This window comes from Leguminivora glycinivorella, chromosome 2 (assembly GCF_023078275.1).
Source record: "Leguminivora glycinivorella isolate SPB_JAAS2020 chromosome 2, LegGlyc_1.1, whole genome shotgun sequence".
NCBI classification, from domain to species: Eukaryota; Metazoa; Arthropoda; class Insecta; order Lepidoptera; family Tortricidae; genus Leguminivora; species Leguminivora glycinivorella.
In genome coordinates, this window is record NC_062972.1 from 1,478,209 (window position 1) to 1,497,500 (window position 19,292).

Genomic DNA, 19,292 nt, shown 5'->3' on the forward strand with positions numbered 1-19,292 from the left:
CTGTTCCAAGGGTTGGCCCAGCCGTTGGCCCCATGTGGGTAGCTTTTAAGGCTCCCCACAGACAGTCTTAAAAATTCATAATCTTAAAAAAAACTTGTATGCAATCTGACAGTTCAAACTGACACTGACAAGACACTGACAGATCTGAACTGTCAGATTGCATACAAGTTTTTTTTAAGATTATGAATTTTTAAGACTGTCTGTGGGGAGCCTAAGTTTCTTAGTTTATATATTATGGAAATGTGTTTATAAAAAATGCACAGGTAATAAAGGGTCATTCAGATTTTTCTCCATAAGTTAAGCTTTAAACAATAAGCCTCTTTTTGCTCGACTTTTCGGGGGCACTGCCGTGTCCCCAGATATCGATAGCTAACATTCACCGTCAAAAGAGCAGCACTATTAAAGTGACGTTCATGTTCACGCATGCGCGTTGTGATGTGATGGCCGACGACGCCAAAATTTTCTATTTCTAAAATTAAATGTCATTGGTGGCTTGACTAGCGATTGCGTACCTGAGTATTGCTTTTTGTGCATAATACTGAACTGTTGGTGTAGTTTTAGTGTCGAAAATGTTGGGGTCTGGCGACGGCGGCAACATTGTGAAGCTCAGGGGCTTGCCTTTCTCCACGACCGTTGAAGACGTTCTCGACTTTCTCAGCGGCGTCAATGTACTAAACGGAAAGGATGGTGAGGGCTTACTTATTTGTATTTTAAACTTTGTATAAAACAACTTGCCTTATTGTTGTTTTCTTTAATTCACCAATGTTTTTTTTTCCATTGTTCTTTTTGCGTAGTGAAACTATAGGACGCCGGCAACTTGTAGAGAGTGCGCATTACTTAATTTGTATGCATATTTTTGTATTCAATGTACAAGTAGTAAATATACAGAAATTTCAATTGCAGGTGCCTAATATGTCACATATGCTGATCTATCTATCCTGTGCTATCAGTATAGGTATAACCCTTTATTAGGTTAGGGCACTAGTCTCGATAGTACAGGTTGTGTTCTCTCTCGTAAATAACTTTAGGACTATAGGATTTCAATGAGACTTGAATTCATGATTCTTTTGAGTCTTATGCTTATCCATACTAATATTATAAATGAGAAAGTGTGTGTGTCTGTTTGTTTGTCCGTCTTTCACGGCGAAACGGAGCGACGAATTGACGTGATTTTTTAGGTGGAGACAGTTAAAGGGGTGGAGAGTGACATAGGCTACTTTTTGTCTCTTTCTAACGCGAGCGAAGCCACGGGCTAAAGCTAGTAAGTTATATGAAGTCAGTTCAATTAAAATCTCAAAAAGAGCACTAAGAAAACAATAGAGACTACTTTGTGAGACTTAGACATGGTTTTTAAACTTTTTAATAAAATTTTAATAGTTGTGGGGTAAATGAAAATAAATTTAAAACAACATTTCAAGTGACTGCTACTTCAGTTTTCATGCATTCACTGCATAAGGGACTACCCATTCTATTCAACAATCACGGGGTCACGAATTAGTTTTTTCAGGGATCTGGATTTTAAAGACAAGATTGTCACAGTCTGTTCTGGACATGGACACATCCATATGTAGTCCACATTGGATACATCAGCATTCCGGATCTAGACTGTGATCCACAAGTTAATGACCCCAGTTGTATCATCTTCTTCTTCGTCGAAACCTCATGACTGAGGGTCGTGACCACCATACGTCGCTGTACGTTGCAGTGCTCTCCACTCAGGCCGATCTTTTGCCTTCCTAAAGGATCCCTGGAGCCCAACGCGCGTGACCTTCTTTATTGTGTTGAACCAGCGTGTGGGTAATCTGGCTCTTTTACGATGGCCCTCCACTGGTCCGATGATCAACGCCTTCTCAAGGCTGTCAGGATCTCGTCTGGCAGTTGTATCATATGATGTAATGTTTCAATTTTTTTGTCAGGTGTCCATCTTACTGAAGTGCGACCAGGCCGGCCCTCGGGAGAGTGCTTCGTGGAAGTGGAGACTCCGGAGGATGTCGACGAAGCTCTGAAAAAGGATAAGGAGAATATGGGGAAGAGATACATTGAAGGTAAAATTCATACAGCCTCATAGTTTTTGATTCCCGCGTCTTCAAGAGAAGAGTAGACTTATCTTAAAGGCCAGCAATGCACCTCCAACCCTTCTGGTGTTTTGGGTGTCCATGAGTGGCAGTGATTGCTTACATCAGGTGATCTGTCTGCTTATTTGCCCCCTATTGTATAAAAAAATAACTTTTGCATGACTTGCTGGTTGCCAGCCATCATAGCAAAACACTCCTTTATGAGTTTCCCAACATAACAGTTGATGGTAGTTATCCAAGATTATTTCTAAATTGCATTAACGCTGGCTGACCGGTTGCTGAGGCATTGGGTGCAGCTATATGCCCCAATGTGTGTAAATTTATATTAATTTTAATTTTATGTTTCTTTACTAACCCTAGATCTAAGTGTTAATGTATTACTAACAAAATATGGACTTTTGTTTGAAATAAATGCTTTTTGATTTGATTTGATTAAAATAAATTTCGCATAGTCACATAATATTTCAAAAACCACACATTTTTTAGTCTTCTCCACTGACCGCCAAGACATGGAATGGGCTCTGAACGCCATGCGCCAAAGTGAAAATGGCTTCGGCAGTCTCCCACATGTGACTGACGATATGGGCATTGTCAAGCTGCGAGGCCTGCCGTTTGGCTGCTCGAAGGAAGAAATTGTCCAGTTCTTCGATGGTAAGTTTATAATGAAGACCAAACTGTTAACTTGGATTTTTTGGGGGTAACTCCTGTAATAAAGGGGTGAAAAGGTTTATACATAATACTATCATAACACTTAAGGGCTACCATTTAACTGATATAATTATTTTAATTTCCGTCCTGGGGTCTGACTTATACGATTGATATATTCTCAAAAAGACTTCTTTCTTAACAACAGAAGGCCTCAGAACTTAGGATTACTATTTTGTCTCAGTTTATTGGTAGCACTTTAAACATTAGTATACTTTAATATTTTTGGATATTAGGACCGTTTGTTCCACGTTATAGAACAAAGTTCGCTAGATTTCGTTCGTTCGTTTTTAGAATTTATACAAAAATAGTTGGAAATGGACACTAAAATGTTCTGGCACTTCTGATTTCGATGGGGCCTACAACACTTGCCACGCTAGGTTTCACGTATTTCCGTTTGTTGAAATTTTAACAAAACACCTTTGAGTTCTTTTTCTTTGTTCTTTTTATAAAAGTAGGTTTTCTGTCTCGCAATATAATTTTCGTTCAAAATGTTAAAGTAACATTAGCATTCTTGCAGATTTTTGAAGCAAATGTTTTATAAATAAAGATCGTTATCAGCGTGCTGTATTGGTGGCAGAGTATGGTTGGCAAAAAAACAAATACACAAGTATTTAAAACATTATATACTTAACAAATTATGAAATATAAACATATTTATAATTATTTATCTAAATTACATTGAATAAATAACAAAAATTTGTTCAACAGATTTGGCTTCGTGCACTACTTTTGACTTGAACTGGGTACTTGAATAACAATTCTAGATAGTCTTATCTAGAGTGCATTTGATTATTTGGATTAAAATAATATGTCTACACTTCGCGTAATGTATTTTTATGACATAATTAATGTCATTTACGTACCTATATTGTTTTAAAAATATATAGTTCATCGGAAAAGGTTTTGTACCGTAGATGTGTAATCCTAAGAAGGTAAGTATTTATTTTCCCCTCACTAGCTCGGAAACACGTGTTTTGTCCTTTAATACCAACGGGTAAAAACGCATTTTATCCACTAGTGGGTAAAGTAATTTGACCTTGAATAAAGTCAAATTAACTGCTTTAAAATTGATAAAAGTAGGTGAATCTAATAATAAAGATGATTTACCACCTGTGAAACTACTGGAAGCAGTGATAAACGCATTTTTTGCGTTGTAGTTTCCTCGCTATAGTGAGGGGAAAAGTTTTGTGTTACACTCGGGTGCAAATGTATTTTACTTCTCGTGTGTTAAAAAACTCGCAAGTTCACGATTCTATTCTCGAACCACTCGCTTCGCTCGTGGTTCAACTATAGAATCCTTTCACTTGCTCGTTTTTCTATTCCACACTCGGCGTTAAAATACAACTTTGCCCCCTTGTATAACAAATAACTATTGTAGTTAAGAACAAAGTGAATATTTAAATGTAAGTATTTGTTTTTTTTGCCAACCGTACCGGTTGCCACGAAAAGTGCACCTTGATAACGATCTCTATTTATAAATTTGAACTATCCTGTAATAATAACACTCACACACACACACTTAACAAACCTTTTCACCCCTTACCATAAACGGCAACACCACTTTTATAAGTTACAACGATGACCGCGCGAAAAAAAAATACGGGCATTTTGTCAAAATTTCAAAAAAATTAAAAAAAAAACACGATCATATTGTTACTTGAATAATGTCTTATGGCACCTGAAGGAACGTATATTTTCTCATTTCCGCGAAGACATGAGCGCAAGAAGCTAACCCCGTTATAAATGTTCACCAAAGTTAAGACGATAAAAATCGTTTGTCCCTTTCTATCACACCAATACAGGAAAGGGACAAACAAATTTTTATCGTCTCGATAACTTTAGTGAACGTTTATGAATAAGAGGGTTAGTTAGGAACTTTATTATTACTAGTTGAGGTTCTCAATTCGCGCCATCGCTGTAACTTAGACTAGTGACTCCATGATATAATCTGATTACACACTGTGGGCTCAGGGTTGAACGTCGCTACTGACGGGGTGCATTTGCTATCGGACGCCTCGGGCCGCGCCTCCGGAGAAGCCTTCGTTCACTTCTCCGACAAGGAAAGCGCGGATCAGGCGCTCTCCAGGGACAGGGAGAAAATAGGACACAGGTGGGGGGAATGTTGTTTATTGACGTCGGGTTTGGGCCGTAAGGGGGTGGTAAAAAAGGAGCAAAAATTGGTCTATATGTGCTCGGAAACGATTGAAATAAAAGCTGAGCGGCATTCGCAGTCAAAGGTGAAGTAACATCTCTCAGCATCGAGTCGTAGTTTATGTATGAGAAATCGCTGGTTAGTATGAACAGGCGTATATGTGTATATGCGTAAGCGTTTTCATACTAACGACGGTTTCCCATACATAAAACGCGGGTCGATGCTGGTAGATGTGATTTCACCCAAATGATGTAGCAGATTTGGCAATTTTTTTAGATGTCAGTCAGATATTCAGAACGGGAAAGTAGGACAAAAAAGTCTTACAGACTTGTTTCTACTTCTATTTTTGTTTGATGCTATTTATATGGTCTTGTGTTGTTTTGTTGAGTAACACAACACAAACATTTTACTTTGTGATAGTCTAATAGTTGTGACAGTAGACATGAAAATATTAACTACTCTGTCACACAATTTAAAGATAAATCAGTTTGTCTCGGAAGTCATGTATATTTTAAAAGCATATCAATAATAATGTTAAAAAAATTGGCATGAATACAGTCTGCCTTTGCCAAATGGTAGTCTATTGAAGATATATTTAGAAACATATAAAAAAATATTACAGTAAGAACAAGTTACGTTCTTTGAAGGGGTAGGCATAGGTTTTAAAATACCACCCCCAATTACGAGCAAAACCAAACCACGGCTATTGGTGTAGTGGGTTATTTTTGGGACCCTCTTTGGACCCTTGCTTTACAGAACCCATATTTTAACGCAAAGTTATATTTTACGATAACAATGTACAGAATTGAAGCCTATGACAAAATATGAAAGGATCTAACTTTTTATTCTTTAAAGCAAGGTGGCCAACGCATATTGGAGTTAAATTAGTTAATAAATGGGATATATTATTGCATAAAAAGTTGGTTTAAATTACTGCACTTGTAATGCTGCCTATGAAAGCCATTGCGTTGATTTTATTCGTTTTCATTATATTATTTTTATGGGCATGACGAAAAGTAAATTGTTTTTGTTTGGTTGGTATATAAGTTTAATAACTTCTTGGATCTAATAGTGGATGTTTATGATCATGTTGGCTTAGATGTCTATAAAAATCTCGAGATTGTAATACCTACTTGACGCGTGGAAGCAATAAAAAAGTTTTGAGTATATTTAATTATAAGTCGGCATCAATAAAAAAACATGAAATTTTGCACAATAAACAGTTTCATGTGCGACAAATTATCAAATTAATATTCTTTGTTCCCGTCATATCTATAGCTAGCAAAATCACCGCAATGTCTTACTGCTTCGTCTCCATACTAGTACAGTTAGCTGTAGAGATATCTGACCCATCCTGTAAGTAATGTTCTTATAGAAGGGCCAAGATCCCATTTTATAAGGTTCCAGGGTTACATGTTTAAAATAGTCACACATTTGACCAATAGCGATGGTTAGACAATTTTCACATCATCCGATCCAATATGTAGGAAAGATGTCAAAGGCAAAAATCAAAATGGCGCCTTTTATATATATAAGATATCGGTCCTACATCCTATATCGGATCGGATAATGTGAAAACGCACTTACGGTCAGTGTTGGCATTTTAGACATGTGAAATAATTGTAACTTTATAAAAGCCACCGCAGCTGCAGCTGACTAGTACACCCACGAGAGGCAGTATACAGGCAGCATTACAGTGCACCAGTGATTGGTTGTTGAGTTGTCGAAGGTTGGGCGAGCGAGGGACGGGCGCGGGGCGGCGGCGGGCGGGAAGAGCAACGGCGGGATAGTCTGTGGTACTGGGTGAAGACTGTTGTCTATGACAGCGTTTAGTTTTAAATAAAGGGCGGTACTCACGGTCTGTCCTGATGTAATGTTGAGGTTTCGGACATGTCAGTACGGCGACGAATAACGAAATGCAAGTAGTTTTAAAAGAATATCCTTTAAGAATAGCCGGGTCGGTAGAGCAACCTGCCTCGGCCGAGGCATCTCTACATCGGACGTTGTCCGCGCGAGCACATTGCCTCGCGACGTGCCTCGCTCTGTGTGGTGTGGACCCGGCTAATGATTAAAAAAAGCAGGTGAACACTGATCAGTCAGCAATATAAGACGACATAATGCATCTTTTTTAACAAACTTCAACTTTTTAGGCATCCGTCGCGATAACGGAGGACGCTGGTTCGAATCTAGCTTTGAACACTTGGAAGCCTTGGTCTCTTTTTCTTTGTATATGACATTTATTTAATTAAACTTCAAAACTTCGAATTTCGATATTTTGTATGATACAGAGTCAAAATATCCTGAATAAATGACCAGAAAGTTTTACTATAGTCATCCTAGTCGGTATTTTATTATAACAATCAATTCCTCCCGAGGCCTGCCGGTGTGAATTTTTCATTTAATTTAAAAATGTATGTAACAATCAATTTGTTTGTTCTACCGTAATCTTAGAATCTTACATACCTACTCGTATGTACGCACGAGAAAATATTCGTTCGTTAATTGCTTTCTCGATTTCGTACTGACAAATTTAATGTTTGACCGGCAAATCTTTGTGGAGTGTTCTAACATTTTGGCTATAACTACTACATCAGGTACGACTGTGAGTAAACCATCAGAGGAAAAATACCGATTTGCATTGTATAAAATGAAGTGAAATTATAGAAATATTGCATTGTGTAAACTTAGAATCTAGTAGCAGTCATGGAAAATCATTCTACAGGGCGTCGTGAGTTTTGGGAAGTCAACCATTAACTTTAAATTTATCACATTATTAATTAATTATAATTTTGTTAGACATAGACATATGAATTAGGCCTATTGACTAACAGGAAACAGCTATTCTCTAAAACCTTAATCGTTAATCTCAATTACATGACTTAAGTCATATTTGGGTTCATGATTTTAAAAACTTTTACCTATAGACGTCTGTGTAGTTAAACAGACAACAAAGTGTAAACATCACCTTTTTCTTTTAAAATGTCTTCAAGGTTAGCTCCCAAAACTCATGCCTGGCCACTTTTAAAATATTGACATAAGATAATGATTGTAAAAAGTAAACTGTTAATACCAAACAAATGTAATGTTTTCTAAATAAACATATATTTTGACTATTTGTTACAAGAGCCAAAGCTAATATTTACCATCTATTACACAATACTTATGTGAAGTTTATCTCTTTTCATTAATTTCAATTTTTCAATATTTCCATCAATTCTGTAAATTTAAAGTTTAGCTCCTACGCTAAATATAAAAAAAAAAAACTAAACAGATGCAGTTCAATGATTCTTTTCTAGTTGCAAGGCTCGCGTATCGAAAAGTTCACAATCACCAACCAGTAACTAACCTCCCTCTTCCTCCACAGATACATAGAGGTCTTCCTGAGTTCAGCCGACGAGGTTCGAGCGTACGGCGCACGAATGGAAGGCGGTGGCTTCAGATCAACTAGAGGCTACCGACCGGCGCCTTATGACCGCAATGACCGTTTTGGTGGACGACCGACGCGCGGTCGCGGCGGGTTCAACAGAGGCAAGTTTGCTCTTCTATATTTGTTGGTCTAATTAAATGAAGGTCTTCTTGAGCTTAGTCAATGAGGTCAGTCGTACAGTGCACGAATCGAAGGCGGTGGCTTCAGATCAACCAGAGGCTACCGACCGGCGCCTTATGACCGCAATGACCGTTTTGGAGGCCGACCGACGCGCGGTCGCGGCGGGTTCAACAGAGGCAAGTTTGCTCTTCTACATTTGTTGGTTTAATTATATTAAGGTCTTTTTGAGCTTAGTCAGTGAGGTCGGTCAGTGCACGAATGGAAGGCGGTGGCTTTAGATCAACTAGAAGGTACCTGACCGTTTTGGCGGATGGATACCCTACACTAGCGTTGTCTTATGAAAATGAATTATATTTATTTCTCAAGTAGGCATATTATAATGCGCATATGAACGTCAAATAAAGCTACGCCGGCTCTAACCCTACGCCTCAGCCTCGAGAAGATTTCAGTCCCCCCTCAGTTGGGAGGGGGGTATCTTAGCGTCGTCCAGTGAATTCTTACGCAGCGATAACATTTTCTATAGCATTGGCATTGAACCTATGACGCTCAATTAAGTAGTATTAAATTAGCTTTAAACAAAAGAGTAAAATTGAATACCTTTCGCAGGTGACAACTTCTCTGGTGGCGGTTTCGGCGGGCGCGGCGGCTTCAGACGCGGCGGCGGAGGCGGCGGCGGCGGCGGCGGCCACTGCGTGCACATGCGAGGGTTGCCCTTCAAGGCTTCACCACAAGATGTCGCTTATGTAAGTATCTTATCCGTCTGCACTGAGTTTACAACATTGTTTTTTTTCTTTCGTCTATTTTTGATGACGTTAAATAGTAACTGAAATCTAAATACAAATGTGTTTTTCATTTTTCACTACGACCCCTGTGGCATACTGGGTCAGCCGTTGAGTTTCAGTAGTGATTAAATGCTCTAGGCGCAAAATTATCAGGCAGGCGTCAAATCTGAATTCGATTATAAATGCAAATGTTATCGTCTTTGCAAAAAGGTTTCCGATTCTTAATTAACAACATCCCTGATGTGTTATGTTATATTTCAAGGCTTCGCTACAAGATGTTGCTTACGTACATCGATACAGTAGTGTGAAAAGCTTTTCCTTCGTATTTTTACGGAAACGTAGAACGTGTCATGCTATGACTATAAAATGAAAATGAAATATTTATTTTTCAAGTAGGCATATTACAATGCGCATATGAACGTCAAATAAAGCTACGCCGGCTCTAACCCTACGCCTCAGCCTCGAGAAGATTTCAGTCCCCCCTCAGTTGGGAGGGGGGTATCCACTATGGGACCGGCAAGAAACTCGGCGGGCCACTTCTCAAAACATTACATCTTATAATTAACATGCATTAAATAACAAGATACGATTTAACATGCAAAAGTATTCATCAAAAAAATGTTAACAGACTAGGTAGGTACTCTATGAAAATTAATTTAAATAAATTATATTATGGCTTAATAATACGTCGTTCTTCTTAAGAGAAAACATATCAAATTGTCACAGAAGAAAAAGATAATATAAATCACAATGTCTTTAAATATGTACTTTACATAAAATATTTGATGTGCTTTCTTATCTGTCCTCTACACATCCATATTCCATCCTATTTCAGTCAGTCTCAGTACAAGACGCATTGATGCTGTCTAAACTAGCATGACAAATACGAACGTTTCCGGACAAATACGAAGGAAAATCTTTTGGCACTACATCTGTAATATCCATACTAATATTATAAATGGGAAAGTGTGTGTGTCTGTTTGTTTGTCCGTTTTTCACGACAAAAAGGAGCGACGAATTGACGTGATTTTTTAAGTGGAGATAGTTGAAGGGATGGAGAGTGACATAGGCTACTTTTTGTCTTTTTTTAAAGCTAGTAATACATAATAATGACCTATTTCTACTTCCAGTTCTTTAAACCCATCCGGCCGATGAACATAAACATTCTATACGACAACAGCGGACGACCTTCGGGAGAGGCTGATGTCGAATTCGAGTGCCACGAGGACGCCATGCGGGTTGGTATTACGTACTTTGATTTATGCATACGTAATCGTATTGTAATGTTGAACTATTGGAATAGAAAATTCTCTTTTTTGGACTCATTTACATTTTTTATATGTCAAAACTTGGGGTTTTCTAACAAAGAAGGTTAGAAAAACCCAAGTTTTGACATATTTTTTGACATTTATATTTTTTTAATTAAAGGAAAAATTCACATCTACAACAGAACTTGAACCTAAATTGGTCATAGCGACTGCACCCACAATGCAGGTTGCAGGTTCGAATCCTGCCGGAGGTGTGAATTTTTTGTTTTTTCCTTTAATTTAAAAATATGTAGTATCGCTCGCAGACCATGTTTTATTGTGTCCATCTCCCGCACAATATTTTTTTTTTTTTTTTTTATAGTTACATTGATATTACAGTTTACAAAATACCGCCAAACTGCAAAACAGTTTGTTGGCAGTTATGTTTGCTCTTGATTAATTACTGAGTAGGTACAAGTTGTGTCAAGTTATACATAATATCATGCAATGTTTAAATCATCATTAATAGCTATACTTAATAATTCTAATAAGCTATACTAAATAAATACTTAATTAATTCTAATATAATATAATAATAATAAATAGCTATGGGCCCTGCCCCGCTGCTGGCGGCACCCTAGGTTAGGTTTTTATAATGTGTTTATATGTTTTTTATATTGTTTTGTATGTGTTTTTGTATTTTACTTTTATATTCATATTATAAAAAGCTTAACCTAAGAAGCAAAATAAATAAAGGAAATAAATAGCTATACTAAATAAATACTTAATTAATTCTAATTTAAACAATTAACGAAAAATTATCTCAATGGCTCTTGCTGAGGTCGCTTAAGTTTCCTTAAAATCACATTATTTCTATTCTTCAGGCCATGCGTCGCGACAAGAACAACATGGACCACCGCTACATCGAGCTGTTCCTGAAGTCGGCGCCCGGCGGCGGCGGCTTCAAGCCAAACCGCAACTTCAGGAACTGAACCCTGACCCCACACGCTACGGTCCACTATTCCACTCGCCAATTAACGTAAAGACCACCGGTTAACGTAACTTTATAAATTTAACTCTATTGCCACATACTAAAGATATTTTCATGTTTATACCTCAAGATCCTCGAAAATTGGATATGTCAGGCAAACGTCTCACGGGAATTTTAAAGACACATCAAGAACTATAGATTTTTACAAAAAAAAATGAAATTGACCGATTCTACATATTCATACATCTATGTAAAAGACAGAACCTGAAGGTTTGACCAACACATGGGTATGCGCCCACGGGCGACTTTTTTGTATGACAATAGATGTCGCCAAAAAAAAGACACTTTTTTGACATTCAGTTACTACACAATTTGCCTGTTTTTCACGTTTGCCTCTTTAACCTAACCACAAAAATAAAAAGAAATATTGATGGCTAAGCTGAGCTTTTTTATCGGTTTATTATCATGCCACAGAAACACAGCACAGAAATGTCAGACAGTGGTGACAACAGACAGACAGACAGACAGGTCTTATAAGTTTCAAAGCCAATTCTTTAACAAGGCATTAATAGTTATTTACAAGTCAATTGTCAATTGAACCATAGTACTAACAGCAACACTTAACTAACCATCTAGACTTTATGCCCTTGTAATAAGGATTACAAGCATACAGCTAACAGTCTTGCCGATGGTACTATGTACTATTCGCACTGTCTATTACCTCTGTAACAACTTTGTATATCTCCAAACCCATATATTCGGCATGTTTTGTATCTAAAGATTTATAGATTTGATTTGAAATAGACCATAAAATTAGAATATTAAATAGTTACAGTATTGATTTATTTATCAAAAATTAAAATATATTTCTCTCTGGCAGTTCTAGTAGGCACAGATAAATTGCACTGAAATTGTCCTTTTTCTATTATTTTTGCTGGATTAGATTACACTTACCAGAGTTATAAATTTTTTAAGTTCCTTAAATGATTACAAATATTTACGATATCGAATAACACAGGGAACAGATATTGAAGTTTATAACATTCAACTATAGTTTTAAAACGCGCTTGAAGACTAAAATAACGTTACATTAACCTTCCCAAAATGAACGATATTTTATACCGGTTAAGGTTCAGATTTCTTAAGATATTTTAAGTCAGATACTGATTTCTTACTCATTTTATATGTAATTGCCAAGAGGGCACCTTCCACGGCAGATGATTCGCTGTCAAAATAACTGGGCCCGATTTTATAAGTTACAATTTACTGGCAACATCGGTCAGGAAATTTGGCCAGTCTTTATTTTTAAGCTAACAATACACATGTTTGTAGCATATGCAACTGGCATGCCAACCGCGTTCAAACTTGCATGTCAGTCCATTTGTCAGTCATTTTATACGCAGCTGGCATGCCGGTTGTGCAAGCTATAGGCACGTGTATCACAGGCTTTAGCCAGACAGTGTTGCCAATTCACAGAAATTAAATTGTAATTTGTATTTTATGGAATGGGGTCCCGGTGTGATGGAATATTCCAATAAACTATAATAAGTATGTAATAGGTACGTTTTATACGAAAATTTGATATTTGTACCCTTTTTCATTGAATGCAGACTGAGGTATAAAATATAAAAATACTCTAAGTAAAGCTGGGAATACATTAGAGAACTATCGGATGAAGTGGCGCGAAGTTGCACAATGTTGGCAACATAAGGCGATAACATAAGTTGTGCGAAATCTTCCTCTAGATATCTCAAGTGAATTCGATTGATTTGTCACCGACACATTTGTCCCCTAGTGTATCCATGGCTTAATGTTCGCTCAGCGCCATCTACATTAGCGGGCGTAGCACACTAGCGTGATAAACTTTATCGCACCGATCGGTCCCTATCGCACTTACGAATAGTGCGAAAAGGACGTTTAAGTTTTATCACGCTGGTGTGCTAGGTCCGCAGCTGTCATATTTGCAGCTTGTCTCGTATTAATTCATGTCATGTATGCAATGAGGAGGCACACTCGAAAGGTTATGACAGATGGCACTACCCTATTAGTCCATTGCACAGATAAAGAATTTCATACGTGAGAGCGAGAAGATGATATTTCTTTTCTCTCTCTCTCACATATGAATGACAGTGACATGCCTAGACACTTGCACAGGCGCCGCCTGGCGGGATAAAATGTCAGTTTTCCTCATTGACTACAAAATAAATGTAACCAGGCAGGCAATTATGGTCGCGCGATAAATGAAGCACTTACTAATAGTGCGATAGGGACGGCCTGATATTTTATCGTCTATCGCGCGACCATGCTACCCGTGCTGAAGACTAGGTTTATATGATTTAGTGGTAAAATGTATTGGTCGAATTTTTCATCACACCCGATGAAGTATTTTATGTCATCTAGCTTTAACTCTTAATTTTATATTACATATGATTTATAAATAAAACGTGATTTTATTTGAGTAACTTGTACATCCTCAATCCATTCATTCCACGTCTAAGTAACTTCGTAATTTAAAAAAAAAGTAAAAAAATCAGACTTTTTTTGGTTTTTGCCGTTTTATTAAAAAAATATGCATTTTTGGTCAAAAGTTGCTGTGTAATGTTGAAAGCGCATTAAATTCCAAACAGTTTGACATCTTTTTTATCAATGTCCGTCAATAATTTTTTGAGATATGAAGCGTCAAAAAAAGAGCATTTTCCCCTTTCTATGAAAATATTCGTTTTGCTAATATTTTGAGACAGATATCAGCAAAACAACTCAGTCTATTACATAAATTGTAAAATAAAGATGTAGAAAATTTCACTAGCTTTCATTTAAGACCAAAAGAGTGCCAGTTATTTAAAAAAATAGGATTATATCATAAGTCTAGTATAACTGGATCAGAAATAATCGGTGGATGGTAATGGCCAAATGGGATAGTTTACATATATTTACAGGAGGCGTAGCGGAGAACGAATTATTATTATTTGGGAGCTGTTCAAGTATTACTCAGACACATATTTGCGTATATCAAATCAACATTTATTTAGTAAGTTAAGTTTACGGTCAGAAAGACCTCAGGATCGCCGCTTGGCGGAAAAAAATATTTACGAGTAGAAAACCCTCATTAAGTAATTGAATCAGATTGTTCCGAAAGATGGATGATGATTCTAGAGAGGATGGATGAGAGGAGAGTAACGAAGAAAGTATATGAAAAAAGAGTGGAAGGGTCAGTTGGAAGTGGAAGACCTAGGCGAACTTTTCTTGTTCAAATCGGGGAAATATTGCAAAAAGGCCAGGTCAGAAGTACTCGAAACCGACGAGCGTGTATGAGAAACGTTATGAAAGTGTGTGAAGCGAAAGTGATTTGTCAGGATCGTAGTAAATGGAAATCCGTGATCTCTGCCTACCCCTCTGGGAAACAGGCGTGATTGTATGTATGTATGTATGTATATTGTTCCGAAATTGTTCTTGTACGGACTGGTTTTTAAAGCATATCACTGAGGGTCAATAACATCGATGTAATCTCACGAGCGTTGTCGTGGACGTGCCCGAATCATAGTATTCTCCGTTTAACGAAATATCAGTACATAGTATGTGTTGTATTGCACGCGCAGGTCTCTCACAGCCGCGCAGGTGTAGTCGGACCATAACTCGACAGTATACACGCTTGTACAAAAACTGAGGAACAGCTGTCTTTTAACGCTGTCACTACATTTGGCGAATCTTCTAGCCAACATGTTTGCCCTTACTGCGGTGGCTCGCCTCTGCCTTTCTATGTCCTCCTGGTCTTTTAAACTGGACAACAAGATGTGGCCAAGATATTTGACTTCGTGTACTCTCCGCAATTGAACTCCATCAAGCAAAAGAGGTGGTACATGTGTGGGCATATGTGCTGCCTCCATGAGCATAAATTCAGACTTGTCCGGATTGTATCTCATGTTATGCTGGCTGGCGTATCTCTCGCATTCTGCAAGTAACTTACGCATAGCTCCCACAGATGGTGCTAGTAGGACCATATCGTCTGCATATGCGATGTGATTTATCATTTGTCCATTGATGGAGCAGCCAACCTCGGTACTGGTCAAAGCCTGCGACAGCCCATCCATGTACACGCTGAAGAGAGCCGGAGACATACTGCCTCCTTGTCTCACGCCACAGTTTAGCCCGCTGGCTGTGGACAGAGTTGACTTCCATCTTACTACGTTCTTCTGCTGGGAATACCACTTCTCCAGTATCTTAATAATTGGCGTGGGCGCTTTCCGTTCCCGTAGTTTATTCCACAGCAATTGGTGGTCAAATACAACTCAAGTGGACTTTCTATCACTACAGGAGTTGTGCCATCAAGATGCAGAACCAGGACCCTCAAAAAGGAAAAGTAAAATGTAACTAATTCTGTTTTATTTTTCTAATTTACTAAACTTCAAAATTTTACTGTATTTTATTTCTTCATTAGTAATAGTCAAATCGATGCAAAGTTAGCTTAGACAATTTTTTCAGATAAACGGATATCAAAGAAAGTAAGATCGAATAGATAGCACTTTCAACCTAAAACTTTTAGCGTAAACCACAGAGAACCTCCTATAGAGTGGCAGTCTTGTATATTTGGTTCGCGATACGAGTCACCAGTGTTTGGGGTGCGAGGAGCGGGCGGGGAATGTGTTAAGCGCGCTGTGATTGGCCGTTTCAAGGACGGCGGGCTGTCGCGCCAGATGAAAAGGGACAGAAGTATGACTGTCCCTCTACTGACGCGTAAGTGGCCAATGTAAGTTGACCTATGCCGGCTCTGAATAAATTATAAATATGACTTATTTGTGGAATGTAATGCCGTCTGTTTTTAAATTTGAGCTTCTTGTTACCTTTCCACACCATTTCACACTACAGGTGGACATCTTTAAGGCATCAAAATACCCTTTTCCAATTTTTTTGTGCGAAAAACACGCGCTGCTTTCGGGTCTGTTACTTGGTCGATACTGATCGGGCACGGCGAGCGCCCGCGCTTATATCAGTGCAAATACTAGGAAGGCTGGCCACCGCGAGTCGTCTTGTAATAGATGTCTATAGGGGTTGGTCTGTGGCGTAAACTATTTTACCTTAACCAATCTACCAGACTCTTGGCTTCTCTATTTATAGATTTTTTTTTGTTTACCAAAGTAACTATTCGTCTTACTGACCTTTATTTGCACTAAAACTAAAGCAAAATAAATTTTATACAATGTTATATTGCAATATATATCATATCATAAGGTATTTTGCAGATATTTGTTTAAAAATATTGGCAAAACGCTACATTTTATAAATGCGTCAAAAATTAACCTTTTTTGACGCTTCATATCTCGAAAACTATTTGACGGACATTGATAAAAAAGATGTCAAACTGTTTGAAATTTAATGCGCTTTCAACATTACACAGCAACTTTTGACCAAAAACGCATAGTTTTTTAATAAAAAAATAAAGATCAAAAAATGTCCGATTTTTTTTCCTTTCTTTTTTAAATTACGAAGTTAGCACACTTTTTTTTTGCTTGCAAAATGTAGTCTTACATTCCCCCAAGGACTCTAAATAACATACCAAAAATCCAGCTTTACATCACACTTTGTTTTTTTAGCCGATTTTCATGTAAGATTTGACCGGTGTAGATATCGGATCGGATAATGTGAAAACGCACTAAGGGCGGTTACAGACTAGCGTAGGTAATAGGTATTAGACTAGGTATCAACAGATCTCGAAAAGTTTTTACAAAAATTAAGGAAAAAGTTAAATTCGTTTTTTTATTTCTTTTTTTGTTACCAAGATTTATTTCATGAATTGAGATTTTAGTAAGTTGTATTTATATTTTCTTAATTATAATAATTATCCCGACTGATATTACTAAATGTTGTTAACAAAATAGGATCAGTTAAAATTTGCTGATGTGGCAATGTGCAAACTTTTTGAGAACCAAAACTGAAATTTTCACATAGGAAAAGTTCGGAAACTTTCCACATTTTGTATGGACAATTGTATGGATGGAAACTTTCCATTTCATAAATTTATATTCCCTTTATATTTCGTAAAAGTTTCGTGAATTTTTCAAGAAATTTAAGATTTTTTTTGGAAACTTTCCGCAACTTGCACATCACTATCGAGCACAAACATCGTCTGCATCGTCAAGAATAGAGATTAGAAGTTCCATACATTGCATCCCTAATTCCCTACCCTGTATTCCTTTAACTCTGGTAAAATACTAAATATGACGACTACATAAAAAAATGGCATTCTGTTTAGTCCGTCAGTTAGGTCGTCCAAAAATACTGAGCACATATTTTTCGCTTTTTCTAATTAATGAAAATATACAAAGATATAGAGCATCAAAGTTCCGGAGCGGGGGCTTTTGACGTCATTTCTAAGTAAAAATTGTACCTAGGCGTGACGTTACGCGAAACTTCAACGCACTGTACCATCGTTTACGAGAAAAAAAATACGTCTAAAATTTTTGATAATCTAACTGACGGACTAATTAGTTTTTTTTAGTCGTCTCGCCTATTATATTCTGATCTCCTTGTCAGGTGTTTTCGACATGGAGGATTTTTGTAAAAAATAAAAAGTAAAGTGACACTAAAAGTTAATAAATAACAGCTCTATTGTTCATGGTTAATAGAGAAGAAAACGAATTTATTACGAAGATTACTTCTAATAAAATACCAACTAAAGAAATACTAAAGGAATCCCACTAAAATGTGAGTGTGCTTAGTAAATTAGTAGTTCATGTGCTCTGCCTACCCCTTATGGGATACAGGCGTGATTATATGTATGTATGTAAGTATGTGTCTAGTAAAACGTTCCCACTTTGTCGGTTACCATTAAGGCGAGATTTACTTGTATCTTTGTATGAATAAACTGACAAAGCGGCTTTATAGCAATCGACAAAGTGGGACGTTTTCCCGTACACACTCACAAATGAAAACCAGTGAAGACATTCGGCGCTAGCACCAGTGCACAGTAATTCGGTAAGTTATTCCGTATCCCCAAGCAGGAGTATCAGGGTGCGTAGCCGAATGGCACAAACGCTCACGAAACGAAACGCTCGTAGATATATCGCTCATGCGTGTCGGCGCGACAGAGCCAGACTACCTTTCGCGGCGTTTCGTTTTGCGTCGCAAAAATGCCATCGGCACCAGGACACCCCAATTAAATTCGAAAAAATATTTCATTTCCTAGTTGTCACACAAATAAAATTAAACGACTTTGAGCGAGGGACGGAGGCCTGTGTGCGTAGCCGAATGCACAAAGGTCATGATAATATCTCTTTCGTAGCTATCTATCTCTATCGCTCTTGTGTATTGGCGCGACAGAACCAGATTACATTTTGCGGCGTTTCGTGTCGCACCGTTCCTCTTTAGCACACTTGTATCGTATGTAATTACCACAGATGTCATATATACCATAGATCAAGCAAACGTATCTACTTAGCGTGTCAAATGAACTCGGTGAAATCCACTGAGTTGTCCGTCTTTAATCGCAGCTTGCAGCTTTCGGGCGTCAATTTTTGTAAGTTGAAGTCAATCAAACCATAAAATATGCCTCGTTACGTGATATTCAATTGCAACAACTCAAAAATTATGAACAATCAAGAGCCTGAGACATATTTAAAATTACAGGCAAGAAACAACTTCAGTACAAAATTTGACACGCTCGGCCCCTATACAAATAGATGAACTTGTTTCTTCTATATAAATAAAGTTCTGTGGTAATTACGCCACTACTGCTACGCCGCGGTCCCGGGTTCGAATCCCGGTAAGGGCATTCATTTGTGTGATGAGCACAGATA

The 19,292-nt window shown here is 37.6% G+C and overlaps 1 protein-coding gene across 1 annotated transcript; it reads left to right on the forward strand.

Moving 5' to 3' along the window:
- The first annotated feature begins 412 nt into the window (after window positions 1-412).
- Window positions 413-11,622, forward strand: LOC125240044 (heterogeneous nuclear ribonucleoprotein H2). Its single transcript, XM_048147878.1, has 8 exons — window positions 413-687; window positions 1,917-2,045; window positions 2,562-2,726; window positions 4,755-4,893; window positions 8,300-8,463; window positions 9,089-9,225; window positions 10,395-10,502; window positions 11,396-11,622. The coding sequence occupies exons 1-8, from the start codon at window positions 570-572 to the stop codon at window positions 11,501-11,503; spliced, it is 1,068 nt and encodes a 355-aa protein (XP_048003835.1). The 5' UTR covers window positions 413-569; the 3' UTR covers window positions 11,504-11,622.
- Window positions 11,623-19,292: the final 7,670 nt, after the last annotated feature.

What these genes read in the sequence shown, in the direction of transcription:
- LOC125240044 (XM_048147878.1), top strand. Translation starts at nt 570, where the DNA reads ATGTTGGGGTCTGGCGACGGCGGCAACATTGTGAAGCTCAGGGGCTTG. An exon ending in TGTACTAAACGGAAAGGATG is followed by an intron (nt 688 to 1,916) that starts GTGAGGGCTTAC and finishes TTTTTTTGTCAG; the next exon opens with GTGTCCATCTTACTGAAGTG. An exon ending in CACCACAAGATGTCGCTTAT is followed by an intron (nt 9,226 to 10,394) that starts GTAAGTATCTTA and finishes TTCTACTTCCAG; the next exon opens with TTCTTTAAACCCATCCGGCC.